Genomic DNA, 16,531 nt, shown 5'->3' with positions numbered 1-16,531 from the left:
CTAATTTGAAAAATCTGTCACCTTCCACAGCACCACATGAAATTCTGGTGTTAAAATAACATTTAATCCACAGCAATAGCTAAATATTTGAAATACTTATGTAATACACTGTAACTCTACGTAAACACTACGTACACCAAAAAAACATACAAAGAACAGGAAGATCATTTTGATTAGCAAAGACAACTCAAATGTATCGCCAAAATCATTTTTCTGTTCTTACGACTTATCCCCAAACCACTCCCAGTAAAGGCACAGATAGTGGTGATTTTTTTTTTTTTTTTTTTTTTTTTTTAAACACACAAAGCCAGAATCAACACAATAGGCCTACGCAGCCAAACGCTGCTCTGTTTCTAGGAAAAACAGGTAAGGAACCTGCATTAGTGTAAGGATGTCCCAGGAAGATTCTAGTCAATAAAAAAGATGTCCAGCATTTGCTTACTGTCCTAGGTTCAAATGCAGAAAAAGAATTGGGAATTAAATGTAGTTGAGCAGAACTTTACTGTAATGTTGGATATGAGTGCCAGCTAGAGGTACTCGCCGATTCCAAGGCAGTAACTGAGGCTGATCTTACAATCAGCTGTGAATGGCGCTCAGCAGCGATGGCGATTAGATCAGTAATTATTGTTCAAAGACTGTACTTATAAAGTATTTGACAATACTTTTACTTTGGGTAAACAAAACCTTTAAATAAATAGATCTATCAAAAACGTAGTGTAACTACACAATTTACCACAGTGCTTCAACACATAATGGAGTACAGATCAGAAAATTATTTACCTCATTTTGACTTTTGCTTATTACAGTATCTAAAAAGTTCTCCTTTACCAGCAAAGGATGATGTAGTGTTTGGCAAAGAAATGCTATTGGTAATTCTTTAAACAAAGATGCAAATATATTTGTTATCCCCTTTTTTGTTAGAAACAGAAGCATTTAAGAAAAAATATTTTAATAAATCTATATCCTAAGCTATCTAATACTACTTCTACTAGTACACTAAACAAATTGCCTTGCATGATTTATATACATCGATGAACCCAGACTCGGATACTCTAATGGTTTCCTAGCAGACAGAAAGCATTGCTGGAGTCTATCACGTTTTGTTTCAAGTGATCTTTGACAAGTTAGAAAAAACTCCATTTTTGCATTGCTGCTTTTGGGGCATATGCCAAGCACTTGTGTAACCACCACCAGTGATCTAGAAATCTGCAAAAGATGCTGATATATTGCATTCATGGTATCAAAAAATAAGAAGATTGAGCACTGACTTTTCAACATAAAAATAGAGCTTGAGGTATTTATAAAGTCCTTTGTAATGGAGATTAAATCTTACCCATCGTGTGTTGTCTGCAACTATTCAGGACTCGTTACGTGAACTATCATTCCTATGTTATTATTTGGAAGATCTACTCTTGCACAAGGTGCAAATAAAACTCAGTCTTTTATTAGCTATAAAACTTGAATACTAACAAAGTACCTTCTAAGTTCAATACGAAAGACTAAAGCAATTGGCCTGCACTGAGACTTGGAAAATGAATAAGCAGGTCCTGCAGCCTGCACAGAACCCACGCCACCCCACACCACTGCCCGTACACAGGTTGCCAAAGCGAGCGCAGCACATCTACCCAAGCAGCAGCACAGACATCTCAAGTCAGATTCCTTCCTCTGTTCTCAACAGTGAATCGCACAGCAATGAGCTCAAAAATGGGTTTTGCTGAGACTAAGGGTAATTTCTAGCCATGTTGACAAAGTACATTTTATCAGTCAAAAATGTCTGGGATAGATTAAAACACTGTAGAGATTCACTGCATTTCTTTAAATGGTCATATTAAATCCTGTAAACACCAGATATCCTTTGGGGTAATATAAATAAATAAATAAATCATACAAACCAAAGTGCTAAAAGATAGACGCAATCCAGGGTCGGCACAAAGGGGCTGGATCACCAGTGTCACAGTTTAAATTCAGCAGGTAAAACCTCTCATTTAAGCACATCACTCGAGTGAGCTTTGCAGTTTGCTTTTGATAACTGAAAGAGTGCAAAGCAATTTTCAGTAGCTTGTTTCCATCTCCTCTATTAACTCCAGATTAGCTTTTTTTCAGAAGTAGAAGAGATTTTTGTTAATCTGAAAACCGTATTATTTTGCATTCAGTATCGGGACAGTCTGACAAAAAATTATTGCAATTTCTAATTCATGCACAACTATTATGATTTCTGAAGTGATGAACTGTTTAGTTTTCTAGACTGTTGTCAATCAGAGAAGGGAACCAAATTATCCGGGGAAAGTATCAGCAATACTGAACTAAATATGGATTTCCTCAATTTCCTTTTGGGATAAAATGCAAAAGAGTCAACATGGCCTAAAATCATGCACTATTTTATTTACCTATTTGCATTCTGATGAGATAGCTTAATATTTTCACGTGGCCTTTGTAGAATGTCTTTCTAGTTTGTGTGACTATAGCTAGTGTTATGTGATTAATTTCTTAGAAAACACATGCACTCGTGAAAGGCTATGATAAACTGAACACATTTGCTACAGGGCATGTTTAAAACACTACTGCTTTCAAGACCATCAGTTTGACGTAGCCTGTTATAGAACAAAATAGGCCAAAATTAAACTTGGCATGCCAGCACACTTTAATTCTGCATTTATGAAATGTTTTTTCAAACTTAGGAGCCCTTTTCACTACTTTAAAAGGAAAGCCCACACATACACACAAAATTCTAACAATTCTAACACCATATTTGTTCTTTACCAACTAGCATATACCTTGTTCTAATGATTTAAAGCGATTAAATCCCTCAAAATTGTGCATATCCAGGCATTACTGAGGAAATAAAGACACCCATCACTATTCTTCTTAAATTTTATTCCATAATAAAAAATAGAAGATGAAAGAAATAGAGTGTTCAAGAATTAAAGCAATTATTGGTCGATGTAAGGAGCAGTAAACTAATTATCTGAATGATGATTAAGGACCTGGTTCATCAAAAGTAATTCTGGGTCCTCCATGGCGTATTTGTAGGCTTCTACAGAACAGAAAACCAGACTATCTTTTATTGAAGCAGGTCCTATATTATCTACAGAACACTTGATTTCATATTCTATTTATCCTTCTCTTTTTGTTCTTTTTCCTTCTTTTCACGTTCAGCTTTTGCTTCCTCCTCCTCATGTTGTTTTATCAACTGTTCGACCTCCTTTTGCTTCAGAACCCTTATTACTGTCTTTCCGTTCTCTCTTGTCAGTGTTGCAATTTCAACTGAAACATATGGAACAGACAGCGGCATTACATTTTGTCCTTTAGGCAGAGCAATCATCAGAAGGGTAAGATTTGCGGTGACAACCGACAATGAAGCAGCAGGCTCTCGTCCTGCCTCTACAAAGAGGCCTGACTGGCGAGCCAGACGGCAGCCGTCCTCTCCAGCAGCGTACACAAGTGCGTTAGTACCTCTCCAGTGACTCTGCCGCCAGACACACAGCCATCCCTACACCCCTGCAGCTGACCCAGGTGGATCATTCTCAACCAAACCATCCATATGCCTCTTAGAGAGGTTAAGGCTGAGAGCTGCTGCATCTTCTAAAAATGCTTTTCACATCACAACTAAAAATTGAATAAAATGTATATACATTCCCCACATTTTCTTTTTTTAAGCTAAGGGTGTTATCCCGAATTAGCAAACTGCTTACCTTTCTCTGCGGAGAGTTTGCTGACATCCATGGTTTTGTTTAGAACCTTAATGGCTAATGCAAGTGCAGTCTTTAAGGTCATTTCTCCTTCTTTGTAGTCTTGCTTTAGCATTGACACAGCTGCCTATAAATGTCACAGAAATTAAAATTGTATCTTTGGGCAATCAACCAAACAGTTGCTTTTTGCCAGATAGTATCAATACATGATTAAGAGCAGTGCTTCTACCTATTTCTGCTCTGCACTAGTAATCAACAACTCAGTTTAATTAGTACAGTGCAATTTACACTTTTTTTTTTTGCTTGACTTTGAGAGGTAAAAAAACAGAACTTACAGCACTATTATTGCCAATGCATGTAGCCTTCCACCCTCCATAATTTCCACTAGGATCACTTTGATACAGCTGAAATCCGTAATGCTTATCCCAGCCAATATATAGCAGTGAAACACCAAAAGGACGTTTTCCTGTTGAAAAGAAAGCAATTAGCAATCTAAATTTAGTAACAAGATTGGTCATGAGTGACAATTATTTTCTTTGATTTCCTTTTTCAAATCTCTTCCTGTGAACTAGGATTTAACAGGCCATTCTGCACTTCTGTTGCTCGAGATAAGCACACCAACATTTCTTTTTAAGTCATGGGGCCGGGGGATGACAGCAGAGGTTTATTTCATTTAACCCTAAGAGCAGCTCATTTCTGTCTCCACAAATTGTAACTTATCATCTCAGGACTTTAAATCAAAACTTAATATTTAAAGTGCGTAGCTTAGCTGTTAAAGCGTATAACTTAACGGTGTCAAAAGCCAGGTACGTAAAAAGGTCATTCTTTCACACTACATATACGTAAAATATCAGAATCATCAGTTCACATACTACAGTACACTATTTACAACATTTTCTAACACATTGCTTGATCCACAGAAATACTATTTTTAAAGTGTTACGATATTGATACCCCTACATATAGTCTGAATTGCGATTCATTGCGCCATTACCCTGGATGGGCCCAAAATAGCAAACAATTCCCTGCTGGTCTTTTGGAGAATTCACTCAAAGCATTCTGTGCGATGGGCTGGAACCTCCACCATCAATTTCTCAATCCCTAAAAAGTAGCACCTTCAGTAGCAAAACAGTAGCCATGACTACCCATTCCCACCTTAAATTTGGCTATTGTTTTTCCCAGTATAACTTGTTACAGAAGAATCTGGTAGAACTGTCCAGAGACTTGGATGCTTCCCGTTTTGTAATAGAATCATTCTTTAGACATTTGAAAGCACAACGGTTCATCAGACTTCATTACCTCCAAACTGCGTATAAGCCTGCTTGATATCACACAGTGCTGTTACCAGTTGCTCACAAGGAATGGGCTCTTGATACTGTAACAAATACCTAATATGAAAGAGAAAACAACAGTTTTTAAAGCTTCATTTGCTGACAGTATCCTGTACCACATTTAACAAGAAACAAGCTCCTAAGTTAGAGCCTCTTTGATCTAGCTGCTTTACTTCAAACAGGCTACTTCCGCTCTCCTAAACACATGTTCGTTTTGATTTAATATATCAACGGAACTGAATCTGTCATTGCAGGCAAGTGAAACCATGTTAACTGTGAGCAGACCTACCTCTGCGCAATCAGTCTCAGCTCGTTTGTTAGAACATTGGCATCTGAAGTTATTCCTGCAACGCTGCAAGCCATATCCCTGCAACAGAAGCACAGCAATTAACGGAATTCCTATCAGTCGCCAACAAGTAGTCACATCTTCATACAGCAGCTCAAGAACACGTACTGTTGGGCCTTTCTGATCATAACGACCTAGCTGCCATATAAAAGAGGCTCATCAGCTCCTGCCCTTAGGGTACATCAAAAATATGTAACCTTTTTGTAAGAGCAGAGATAGGCAGCAAAAAGCAAGTGGGTCAGTCTGTTCGTTAAGCGTACAGTTCTGAGAAGAGGATCGTGCCAAAGGTGATTAAGTTCTGAGTGTCTTGACAAGAGCCATCAGCTACACAGAGACGCCTGACACAGCACCCCGGTGTACAGAAGGAGCCGTACGGATGCGAGATCCCCTCAGTGGAAGGTGCTGGCTGACGCTGCCTTTGTGTAACCGAAACTTAGTGATCTTGACCAATGTGATATTGCTACAAAGCTTTCACTACACAGAAAGGATTCAGGAAAAATAATCCAGGTTATTTTTTCCAGGTGAATTTAAAAGAAAAGCTGGCCTCGGTGAACTACTCCAGCACACTGTTACGCAGCCTCCTTGAAAGTCCAGTGCTTCCTATGGTTCCAGCTGTTTGCAAGGTCGACACAGAACAGAGGTGACAGGATGTCAGGCTGTTTGTTTGCACCCTCTGGCAAGGATGAAGCTCTACCGCCTTTATAGGCAAGAGAGTATAATCCTTAACACTCTCCGCTCTGACATCACAAATTCAACTTCCAGAGAGCTAAAAAGGAAGTCATAATAAGGAGATACATCATCTCTGCTACTATTGTGGCAAGGAAACTTAAGGCATGTGTTACCTAATTATCTTCTTGTCTTTGAATCACAAAAGAAAAACGAAGACTTAGAAGAGGCTGCTGAGCTCAAGTAGTATGGGGGGAGGGGTGTGTGTGCATTCTGTATGCTGCGCCACCAAACGGTATTTTGTAAAACAGAATTCCCAATTTTCCTAAGTGCTGCAATAACATTACCTTGTATGGGGAAGTACTGACAAACAGGCTATTCCACTTAGAAAATTTTCTTAAACATTAAAAAAAAAAAGCAACACCTGTACTTTGAAAGAGCTACTGAAACAAACAATGCCAAAAATAGTCGTATCCGTCTAAAACACTGAACAAAAAGAATACTAACGCTTTAAATAAAATAAAACAAGGTTCAGTGCCAAAATGTCTGAAGAATAGTAGTTTTGTTACCAATAACATCACTGGACATATGATCATCTTTTCAACTTACTCATTAAGTTTGTATATTTTCTCCGAGAAAAACACTTCATCGAGCAGCTTGTGAATGTTGCGTCTCTCTGCTGCCAGCAAAACGCCATCGTTTGCTAGAATTCCCAAGCAAGTACCTGCGTGTCCGATGGCTTCCATTGCATACTCAACCTGATACAAGCGACCTAGGAAAGGATTTAAGGTAGTAACATCAACAAAGTAACACTGAACAAGTACACCAGGTGATTTAAATTTGGAAGAATCTGACAGATGCTTATTGGCTAATCTAGTCTTACTTCTTCAGTTTATTTCCGGTTGATAGTAAATTAATTGGTTGAAAAGGAGGAAGGAGTCAGAGAAAGAAAATCCACGGATCTGATAAGGTAATATGGGGCACAGCTAATGCGGGAAAAACCCCACAACATTTTACATAAAAAAACATAAGTATCTACAGAATTCTTTGCTGCAGTAGAATGAGCCAAATTTCAATAATCAAAGAAGATATCTGACACTAGAGTCCATTCCACATAAAAAAAAGAAAAAGATGGCTGGTAGGCCCTCGTTTCAGCACGCCTAAGAAAAGCAAGGAGAGGTGTGATTGCACCAGCGGGATACGATGCGTTCTCAGGGGGAGGGGCGGAGCGGTGACAAAACCCGTCCACAATCCATACTCAAACAAAAGATACAACGGTGACCGTTTGCTCAAGTTATTTCAAAACATGGCAGGTGGTACTACCCACTAATGGGGTGCAGTCTCATTACTGCCTGAATTACAATGAATGTGGGAGGCTCCACACCGGACCCTTGGTGCCCTTACAGAATTAGGAGCTACTTCTAGGGGGTAAATAGGATTTCTGTAAATTGTATGCGATGGAAACACTCTATAAACAACCAACCTCTATGCAAGTAGTTTGATATTTAGTTTTGAGAAGCTGGATAGAACAGTCACAGTTTAGTTGAAAGTGCAGAGTTAAAAAATACCTTCTGGAGAAAATATGGTAGTTCTGGAGTCATATCTTCGAGACTGTAAAAAGCAACAGCTCGTTAAACATCAGCGTTCTCTCTCGTCAGAAACCAACGTTCTAAAAGGAGCGATGCCCTGAGCGGCACATAAAACCCCAGTCACTGGGTGACCTCGCTCGGGTACCCAGGGTGAGAGGGGAACGCGCTGCCCTCACACCAGCGGGCCCAGGCCCCGCCGTGCCCACACTCCCGGGCCCCTCCGCCGCGCCCCCGCCCCTCGCCCCGCCACACGCTGCCGCCGGACCGCGGCCCGGCAAAGCCCCGGGGAGAACGGGCCCGACCCGCGGCTGCCACTCACCATCGTGCCAGGGACGCGCTACGGTCAGGAGGGACACGGCCTGTAAGACAACACAAGGCACGTTAACCGGCGCCGCCAGGCCCCGGCCGCAGAGGGCGCTGCCGCCGCGGCCGCACTGCAGAGTCATCCCCGCCGCGGCGGAAGGCCAGGGCCCCACCGCCTCCCGCGGAGCGCAGGGGTCCGCCCCGCTCCTCCCAGCCCGCCCGCCGCCCTCCCGCACTCACGGCAGGCCGGAGGGGGCCGATCGGCCGGGGAGGGCCAGCGGGTCCCGTCCGGCGGGGGAAGAACCGGGCGCTACAGCCGCGCCCAAAGCTTCACCGCAGCGTCGGAAATGGCCGCCGCGCCTGCGCGCTGCCGCGTGCCGGAGTAGGGCGGGACCAGCCGTTCCTTCCCCCTACCGCCAATGCGAGGGGCGGGGCGAGGCGGGCGTGAAGGGGCGGGCGTCCGCGCGCCGCCCTAACGGTTCACCCGCGCGCCCACCCTAACGGCTGCCCCGCGCGGCGCCCTCGGCGCTGTGAGGAGAGGCGCCCGCACCGCCCTCAGCGCGGCCCAGAGAGCCCCCCCCTGAGGCGGGGACAGGGAGCACCGCCGCAGAGCGCCACCCCCGTCCCGCCCCTGGCGCGCACAGACGGCAGTGGACGGGCTCCGGCGCAGGCAGCGTCGTCTTTATTGCAACAGGGTAAGGTGTCACCGTGCGAGTACCTCAGCAGCCACCCATCTGCTGGTCAGGTGCGCGGCTGGTATATGCTTCAGCAGTCTCAAACCACGTCTTCTCTACAGCTTCTTGGCCCACCTCAAACATTGTCATTAAGTGTTTCCATCCGGTTTTGGCTGTGATCATGAGGTATTCCTTGTTCTCTGGGTACAGCAGAGCCGTGTGGGCTGCTATGACGAGGGACTGGGAAAACCTCCCGCTCACCAAGAGGAAGAGGGCACCTCTCTCCTCCTCTGTGAGGGGCACCACGCTTTCAAACCCTGCCAGAACATGCCCTCCAACGCTCAGCGGATCTGGGCTCTCGATCATCATGTACATGATAGCTATTGCAACTTCAAATACATAATACCCATAACTCATGTCACCAAAATCCAGGATGCCTGACACTCGGTACTGAGGATTATCCAGGGAAGCAGAACTGGAGTCAACTAGAATGTTGTGGTCGTTTAGATCTCCATGATTGATACCTAAACACAGAAGAAATAGAAACAGTATTTAACTAATGAAAAGCAAAAATACAACTTTTTTTTTTTTCAATTTCTCAGTGAAACGGCTTTGAAAAGATGCACAGGGGCTCAAACTAACACTCAACTACCAAACTCTACTAGTCTCCTTCAGCACCAAGTGTTGCCTTTCAATGCCTTACCGCTTCCTCAGAACCTCCATTCCACTAACAGGTGACCAGAGAGCAATTCGTAATGGAAGAATTTGAGATCCTATTCTGGGCTGGTATTACCTGTGATAGGCTACATGTTTTCCCAACACAGAATAGCAGCTTTCAAATGATCAAATTACCATCAACATCAATGTGTGTGAGTTGAATTCCAGAAATATGATTAAACAGTTATTTAGGCCTTTATGAAAGGAAGCAGTGCGCTCCATATATTCTTATTAAGCTGATGTAACAGCACAAAAAAATCATCGCCTTAACAGAAGCAAACTCATCAGAAAGATCAAGAACTGAACCTGACTCTTGACAGCACATTCCTCCTGGCTGATTCTGCGCTGTGTTCATTCAACACAATATTTGCACATGTCTAGCTAGGAATAAAGGAGACTTTTTTTTAATTTTTTTTTTTGCCTTCTCCACAGACCCAAACTCCTGTAAGAAATGTCAGCGTCTCAGTTCAACACAATTACAATGAGAATAAAATACTCACAGGCTCGAAAACTGCTTAGCTTGGGTATGACTTTCCCTTTAAACTGCTCAATAACTTGTTCCACAACTTCACGGTATTTGTTCTGGCCCAAGGCGTAAATGTACTGATCTAGAAGGGGAACGTTTGCCAGGTTCCAAATGAACTGACCTCGATGCAGGCTTTTTACTGATGGATGATGGAATTTCTTTGGAAAAAGCACAAGGTAAAATAGGCCATAAGTAAAAATCCTGGATTTATGATTAAAGGGCTGGATTCCAAGCCCCTATTAACAGGTCCCTAATGAGACTCACTGAAAAGCACCATGACTTTGACTATTGCTTTGTATCAACAAGTAAAAGAATAACCTGAAGAACGATTAAGGCAAGCATCTTAATATCTACATACAGCCTGAATGTTTTTTTCCCCATTCTTTAGGTAAAAAGATTATCTTAAGTCATTCATCACTTTAATAATTTAAAATTGGTACTGAATTTCTGTAACATGCCATTATGTAGTGCCTTTGAGGTCTTGCCAGAGTCCCCCCCTGGCAGAGCCTGGACTGCAGAGCAACAGAAAGCTGTTGGAGCAGGAGAGACATAAAACCTGCTGGGAACAGGCACACTCTCTGCTTTTAAAGGTGGCAGCTTTGGGGGTGAAGCCTTAGGATCATTTGGTACATGAAAAACCCTGAGGACAGAAGTAATTTATGGAGATACTGGACAAAGCTTTATTCTTATGAAAATTTGCTTCTGTACATCCAGGTAGCCTAAATTTTTAAACGAGGTCCCTAACGTCTCACTAGCAAATGAAAAAGGTGGTTTGGAAAGTGACATTCAGGAAGGAAAAGCATCTCTCCCACTGCTTACCACACTTATCCTTGAATCCTCTCATGCTTACTAAGGCGGCTTGTGGGCTGGATTCTACCAGTGCACAGGGCAGATAAAAAAACCTTCCCACAAAAGTAGCTGGCTTCCTCTTAGGAAGAAACCCATGCTTGTAATGAAGGCTCTGAAAGATAGCTAAATGATAGTCAAAACTGGAACTGGGTATGAAAAAGTAAGGAACAAGATGAAGCCTAAACCAAAAATCACACTAGAGGATCCCCAGTGCTGTGTAAAGCCCCACACAGGTAGGGAGAACGCCAGCTGGTGAGCAGCCCCTGCGATCTTCCCAGAGCAAATCCGATACTCCAGCAAGCTGTAAATGGGTTTCCAGGTGCGTGACAGGTAGTAAGAAGTCATGAGCCCTTGCTGCTGTAAAGCCATAGACAGTGACTTTGCTGCCGTAAATGTACCTTATTTCTGAGGCACATCCAAGCAAAAGGGAAGAGTGTGGCTAGTAGGTCGAGGGAAGTCATTCTCCCCCTCTACTCTGCACTGGTGAGGCCACAACTGGAATACTGCATCCAGTTCTGGGCTCCCCAATTCAAGAGGGATAGGGAACTACTGGAAAGAGTCCAGCGAAGAGCAACGAGGATGATTCAAGGATTGGAGCATCTCCCTTATGAAGAAAGGCTGAGAGAGCTGGGACTCTTTAGCCTGGAGAAGAGAAGGCTGAGGGGAGACCTTATCAATGCTTATAAGTATCTAAAGGGTGGGTTGAAGGAGGAGGGAGCCAGACTCTTTTCAGTGGTTGCCAGTGAGAGGACGAGGGGCAACGGGCACAAGCTGGAACATAGGAGGTTCCACTCAAATATGAGAAGAAACTTCTTTACGGTGAGGGTGCCAGAGCCCTGGAACAGGCTGCCCAGGGAGGTCGTGGAGTCCCCTTCTCTGGAGATTTTCAAGACCCGCCTGGATGCAGTCCTGAGTAACATGCTCTAACATGCTCTGGGCAATCCTGCTTCAGCAGGGGAGTTGGACTAGATGATCTTTATGGTCCCTTCCAACTCTAAAAAAATTCAGTGAAATTCAGTGAAAAGGAGACTCCAACGGAGCACATGTGGGAATATTATTTTGTGCACAAAACAAAGCATGGCACATCGCTTTGCTATCAAGTGGACAAAAGTAAATTAACTGGCTAAAAAAGACAGGCTGTATTTTCTGCTCTGCCATTAGAAAACTTCATACCTTAGGTATTCTTTTTAGTGTCAATGACATTTTGAAGTTTTGACGGTAATGACTGTAATTTTCTTTCTTTTAAATGACAAGCCTCGGTAGATGGTAATCCATACGTTAAGGGCATAAAGAGCCTATTCCATCAAAATTTGCTTTCTCATCAACGGTTTCCTCCCTGGCAGGGCAAGTCACAGGCATATTTTAAGACTAGCCAGTCTTTATAAATTGTTTTAATCGCATTATAAGAGCATGACCAGTGTTGGAAAGCAAAGGTAAATAATCTTTCCCAACTGAAAAATCTCTTGTAATTTAAGAATGTGGTTAGTAAAGCTGGCAATTCGCCTTTCACAACTGTCTGAAGGCAGTAGCCAGAACATTGAGAAGGAAAGGTTAATGAAAGGCAATAAATAATGCAAGAGTTCTTTTATGCATCAAACTTAATTACTGGATGATTTATCAGCTTTATTATCCTGTATAATTACAAAGTAAAGAAAGAACTGTGACTTTGCATTAAGATTATTTGACTGGAAGGGCTGCAAATGAGAGAAGTGTCACAAATCTCTGTTCATTAGCACAACTGGCATTGTAGGGAAGGAACCAAGTGCTACCAATGTTAAATGGTCACAGTCTAATGACCAGGAGAAAGAGATCAAAACGAATTCAAAATAATACCTCAGCCAGCTATTGACTAATGCCTGATGTGCATTAGTCAAAAACGTTTTAAAACAAGCTTTACATGCTTCTAATTTGGGCAGCCTAGTGTTCACTCTCCTTATTTGCTGGGTCTGAAACACCAAACAGGTGAGTTTTGCATAAGTAAAAAGAAATCCTTCTCTCCCTGTTCATGGTACAAACGTGCATTGCAAAAGGATCACCAGTACCAAGCCATGAGCACCAACTGGTGACGTTGCTCGAGGAAATGCTTTAGTAACGGGCAGCTCGGAGGTCGGCACCTGGAAGATGAGTTAAACTGACTTCTCCCTTCATCAACCTAAATTTTGCAGACCAGGAAAGCAGATGGCAACCACAAGAAGAAATACTGAGGAGAAATTATTTGAGAAAGAAGTTTGCGAGGCCAAGCGCAATGAAAACTCACCTCTGAGAGCGCTTTATCCAAGCCGGCAGCCAGCTTACCGATCTTGTAGAGAATCTGCGCATTCGTAGCAATTTTTGCTACAGGCACGCCTGGCAGGTAAGTCAGCAGCCTGACCATGTACTTTTTGTTCCCAGGTCCAGTATCTTACAAGCAAAGAGAGATGCAGTCAGTCACTTCAATCTGCGCTACTGAGCGCTAGGGAATGCAAGAGGCAAAAAAGGTTTATCCCAGTGTGGAAGTCATCAGATGTAGCTGATAAAACAGGTTTCATTCAAAGATTTGATTTACCAGAACATTGTGGGATGATGTGTAAACCTTAACGCACTTGCAACCTACGCTGGATGTCTAGTCCTTGTGCTTGGGATTGACTCTGCATACAGCGGGTCCCCTACAGTGCCCACAGGCACCGGTTTTGCACCGGAACAGGAGGTCTCAGGAATCCCAACTTTTGTATGGAAGTTACAGTGAAAATACAAGCAAAACGTCAACACAATCTTTCTTCCAAGCGCTGTTAAAGCAATCTGTTCTGGCATCATAGATGGGCTAGAACCGTATTTTACACCGTTCTGTAGGCAAATAATTTGTAGGCAAACATAATTTAGTCAATGAGGCTTTTTTTCCCCCTTCCTTGTGCACGGACAGGTCAGATCAATGTCTTCTCCAATTCATTACACTGAAGTTATTTCCTAAGTGTTTTCATGGTTAATTATTACTCTCTTCAACTTGCTTTGCTTCTAGTGCTTTAAGTTTGGACTAGTATGGCTAGATATATGGCTCACCTGATACGTATCTCTTAATATTTACACATAAGCCTAGCGTTTTACTTCAGTGTATATATACGGCCTGCCATATAGCAAGCTGAGGGTGGTCGCAGGGCAGTAAAGGTGCTGGGAATTGCTTACCTCCTGACTCCAGAGACATTATGTTACCATCTTTTGTAAGATAAGGCGTAGCTGAAGGAAAGCCTTCAGCGCTGAGAAACATCATGGCCTGGGTCTGCACTTCAATGAGGTCAGGCTCCTGGCTGTCTTCCGAATTGGTGATTTTGAGGACATACTCATCAGCACCTTCAGCCCCACCTTTGTTTCTTGAGACACGCACGTGGAAATTCTGATCGTCGTAGCTGGGGAGCGGCCTGATCCAAGACACCTTTAATCCAAACACCCTGTCAACCAATTCCATCGCTTCTTTTTCACCAAGTGCCGGTTTGGTCAGCGTCTGGGGTTTACAGTCATTTCCAGAAGATGTCATGTCTCTAGGAGAAGAAGAGAAGGTGGATGATCTTATCTGCATTCTGACATCAGAAGCAGTAATCACTGCAACAAAATGCATTAAGATACCGGAGAGGAGTTTCCTACGTTTATTAAACAAGAAAAAAACCCCACTAAGCCAATCCAGGTTTCTTGCATCACATCTTCTTGCCAACTACTTAAGTCCGTAGCCCCCACCCACCCAAAGAGAGTCTTCTCCAGTGATGCACTCTATCTGTTCAGAACAACTAGACATGAACAGCTTATCAACTAGGAGTATTTTTATCAACTAATTTCCAGTAGCAGCCTAACCTGGTATGTCGCCAACAAGGAATGATTTCCTAAGGAAGAGAATTGCTGACTCCCTGGTCCAGGAAGTTCTAAGTCCACGTCTGCAAAAGACAAGAACATTTTAGTAGACCTTAAAGTCGATGAAATCTTCAGCATTCCCGCGTTAGGAGATGCAGAACACACCTAGAGCCTCTCGCCCGCTCCAGGTCTGGAAGCCCCGAGCCGCGGCCCCCACTCTGCACAGAGGAGCGACCCTTGGACTCTACGGGCGCCGCGACAGCTTTGTCCCGCCGGGACTCCCGGGGGCGGCCGCCTGCACCTCCCCCGCTCGCTAGCTGCTCCCGGGCCGGGCCGCCTCACGGTAACAGCAGGGCGGACGGGCGGGGAAGCGCCACGGGTCCGGCCTCTGTCCCCGGCTGCCGGGGGACCGCGGGGAGGCCGCCGCAGCGAGCCGGGCCCTGCGGACCCCCGCACCCGCAGGCCCGGGCAGGCAGCGGGGCCGGAGCCCTCCCGGGGCGTAGCACGGCTGCCGGCCGGCCCCTGGCCTGTGGGCACGGCAACCCGGGCGGGGAGAAGGCAATCCCTGCCCGCTGGGGCGGGGGCTGCCTACTCAGCTGGGCAGCGCTGCTCTGCTTTTGCTTTCATACAGCGTGAGGGAAGGAAACCTACAACTTCCTGTCGAAACGGGAACGCGCTGCTATCGGGGAGAGATTTACATCTGATTGCTTTGTTTAAATCCTTTTATCAACACACAAGATCAAAAACTCTACCAGCTGTTTTGACGGAGGATCATTTACCTGTAGCAAACCTGAGGCGCCTCTGTCAGGATGTCCTATAGACTGTGCTGCAGTTCAGATTGGGAACACTTGTCCAGGCCTAGAGGATTTTAGAATTAGTTAAAATAATTACAAACCTCAGCCCCCCCCCCCCCCGCACATACTAACTTTCAAGATCAATATATAAGTCTCCTTTGAAATTCCTAATAAAATAAAACAAATCTTCTGCAATATTTGAGGTCTCTCTATGACGGAATTAGGAATCTGCTGAAAACAGGATTTAAAAAAGGCTTACTGAAGTTACAAACAAAAAAAAATAATCTTGTTTTAAAGTAAACCAGTTATTAAGAATCCTCTGTCCCAATATTTCAGTGTTATTTGTAATATTAAGGACATTACTTTGAAAATATTATTTTAATCCAATAAGGAAATTAGAAAAGGGAAACTATTTCCCCAAGATAGAAATATAAGTCCCTTGGATCCCCCTCCTCCCCCCAGTTTCAGAACAGATGTTACTAAACAAAGTGACTGGCCAACTCAAACATATTTTTACCTTACATAATTTTACCTACTTCACTCTCCCACCTCCCAGCCCCCAGAAAATCATACAAGCAAGTTTTTTCAAGAACAAAAGAGCTCTGGAAAATATTTAGGGTTCCCTCTCCTGATTTCTGAGGCTGACCGAAGGTTTAGCTCACTGGAACAAACTGACAGAGCAGGAAAGCATTCTTGCAATGCTTATGACTTTAAGATATGTAGCAGGTTACAGAAAAATCAGAATAAACTCATTCTCCCTGTAAACAAAATTCCAATACATTGTGCAGATCTGTACCTCGTTAGTCTGCCTTAGTTTCCAGACAGTAGTGCCAAGACTGAACACCTATCGGCCTCCTCGCTTCTCCTGCCGGCCCAGCACGCAGCGTTTGGGAGGCAACGCAGAGGGCTGAGGTTGTACTTTGGCCTCTCTTATCTGTAAGAAAGGTAAAACTCGAACAATTTAGTGTCTCTGTGCTGGGTGCAAGTCTAGTAACGCCTCTTCTGAAAGCCTCTTCAGAGAATAGGTCGGTGTCAGACACCCCCAAATCGCTTTTGAAGATCTTGTCATATCTGTAAGCTCTATGTGCCATAAATGTAACCTCGGTCAACAGCTTGCTTTAATGCAGGATTCGATCTAGATTCTAAATTAGACATTTTCCTAAAGAAAAAAGAAAAGGTTATTCAGAAAGCGTTTGCTATTGTTGTAATACCCAGACTAGTATCTGGAGCT

The 16,531-nt window shown here is 43.7% G+C and overlaps 2 protein-coding genes across 4 annotated transcripts; both read right to left on the bottom strand.

Annotated features, from left to right (window-relative positions):
• Positions 1–295: 295 nt before the first annotated feature.
• On the bottom strand, positions 296–8,839 carry PSMA4 (proteasome 20S subunit alpha 4). 3 transcript variants are annotated; one of them, XM_074156659.1, is made up of 9 exons: positions 8,643–8,839; positions 7,941–7,980; positions 7,601–7,643; positions 6,642–6,804; positions 5,310–5,387; positions 4,989–5,077; positions 4,025–4,155; positions 3,693–3,816; positions 296–3,264 (listed from the first exon to the last, which is right to left on the bottom strand). In XM_074156659.1, exons 2-9 carry the CDS (start codon positions 7,941–7,943, stop codon positions 3,110–3,112), a joined length of 786 nt encoding a protein of 261 aa, XP_074012760.1. In that variant the 5' UTR covers positions 7,944–7,980; positions 8,643–8,839; the 3' UTR covers positions 296–3,109. The 3 variants fall into 3 exon arrangements, with proteins under 3 accessions (XP_074012760.1, XP_074012759.1, XP_074012761.1); XM_074156658.1 differs by lacking the exon at positions 8,643–8,839 and adding an exon at positions 8,165–8,456; XM_074156660.1 differs by lacking the exon at positions 8,643–8,839 and adding an exon at positions 8,165–8,293 and having other exon boundaries at positions 7,601–7,718.
• HYKK (hydroxylysine kinase) lies at positions 8,644–14,198 on the bottom strand. The gene is made up of 4 exons (XM_074156009.1): positions 13,850–14,198; positions 12,948–13,090; positions 9,816–9,999; positions 8,644–9,122 (listed from the first exon to the last, which is right to left on the bottom strand). The coding sequence occupies exons 1-4, from the start codon at positions 14,196–14,198 to the stop codon at positions 8,644–8,646; spliced, it is 1,155 nt and encodes a 384-aa protein (XP_074012110.1).
• Between the last annotated feature and the right edge of the window lie 2,333 nt (positions 14,199–16,531).

The sequence above is a fragment of the Numenius arquata genome, chromosome 11, assembly GCF_964106895.1.
Source record: "Numenius arquata chromosome 11, bNumArq3.hap1.1, whole genome shotgun sequence".
NCBI lineage: Eukaryota > Metazoa > Chordata > Aves > Charadriiformes > Scolopacidae > Numenius > Numenius arquata.
This window is presented reverse-complemented; position numbering and strand designations above follow the sequence as displayed.

What these genes read in the sequence shown, in the direction of transcription:
- PSMA4 (XM_074156659.1), bottom strand. An exon ending in CTGAGACTGATTGCGCAGAG is followed by an intron (nt 5,078 to 5,309) that starts GTAGGTCTGCTC and finishes CTTTCATATTAG; the next exon opens with GTATTTGTTACAGTATCAAG. An exon ending in CAAACTCTCCGCAGAGAAAG is followed by an intron (nt 3,265 to 3,692) that starts GTAAGCAGTTTG and finishes CATATGTTTCAG; the next exon opens with TTGAAATTGCAACACTGACA.
- HYKK (XM_074156009.1), bottom strand. Translation starts at nt 14,198, where the DNA reads ATGACATCTTCTGGAAATGACTGTAAACCCCAGACGCTGACCAAACCG. An exon ending in AATGTCTCTGGAGTCAGGAG is followed by an intron (nt 13,091 to 13,849) that starts GTAAGCAATTCC and finishes TTTGCTTGTAAG; the next exon opens with ATACTGGACCTGGGAACAAA. An exon ending in TGGATAAAGCGCTCTCAGAG is followed by an intron (nt 10,000 to 12,947) that starts GTGAGTTTTCAT and finishes CTTTTTCCAAAG; the next exon opens with AAATTCCATCATCCATCAGT.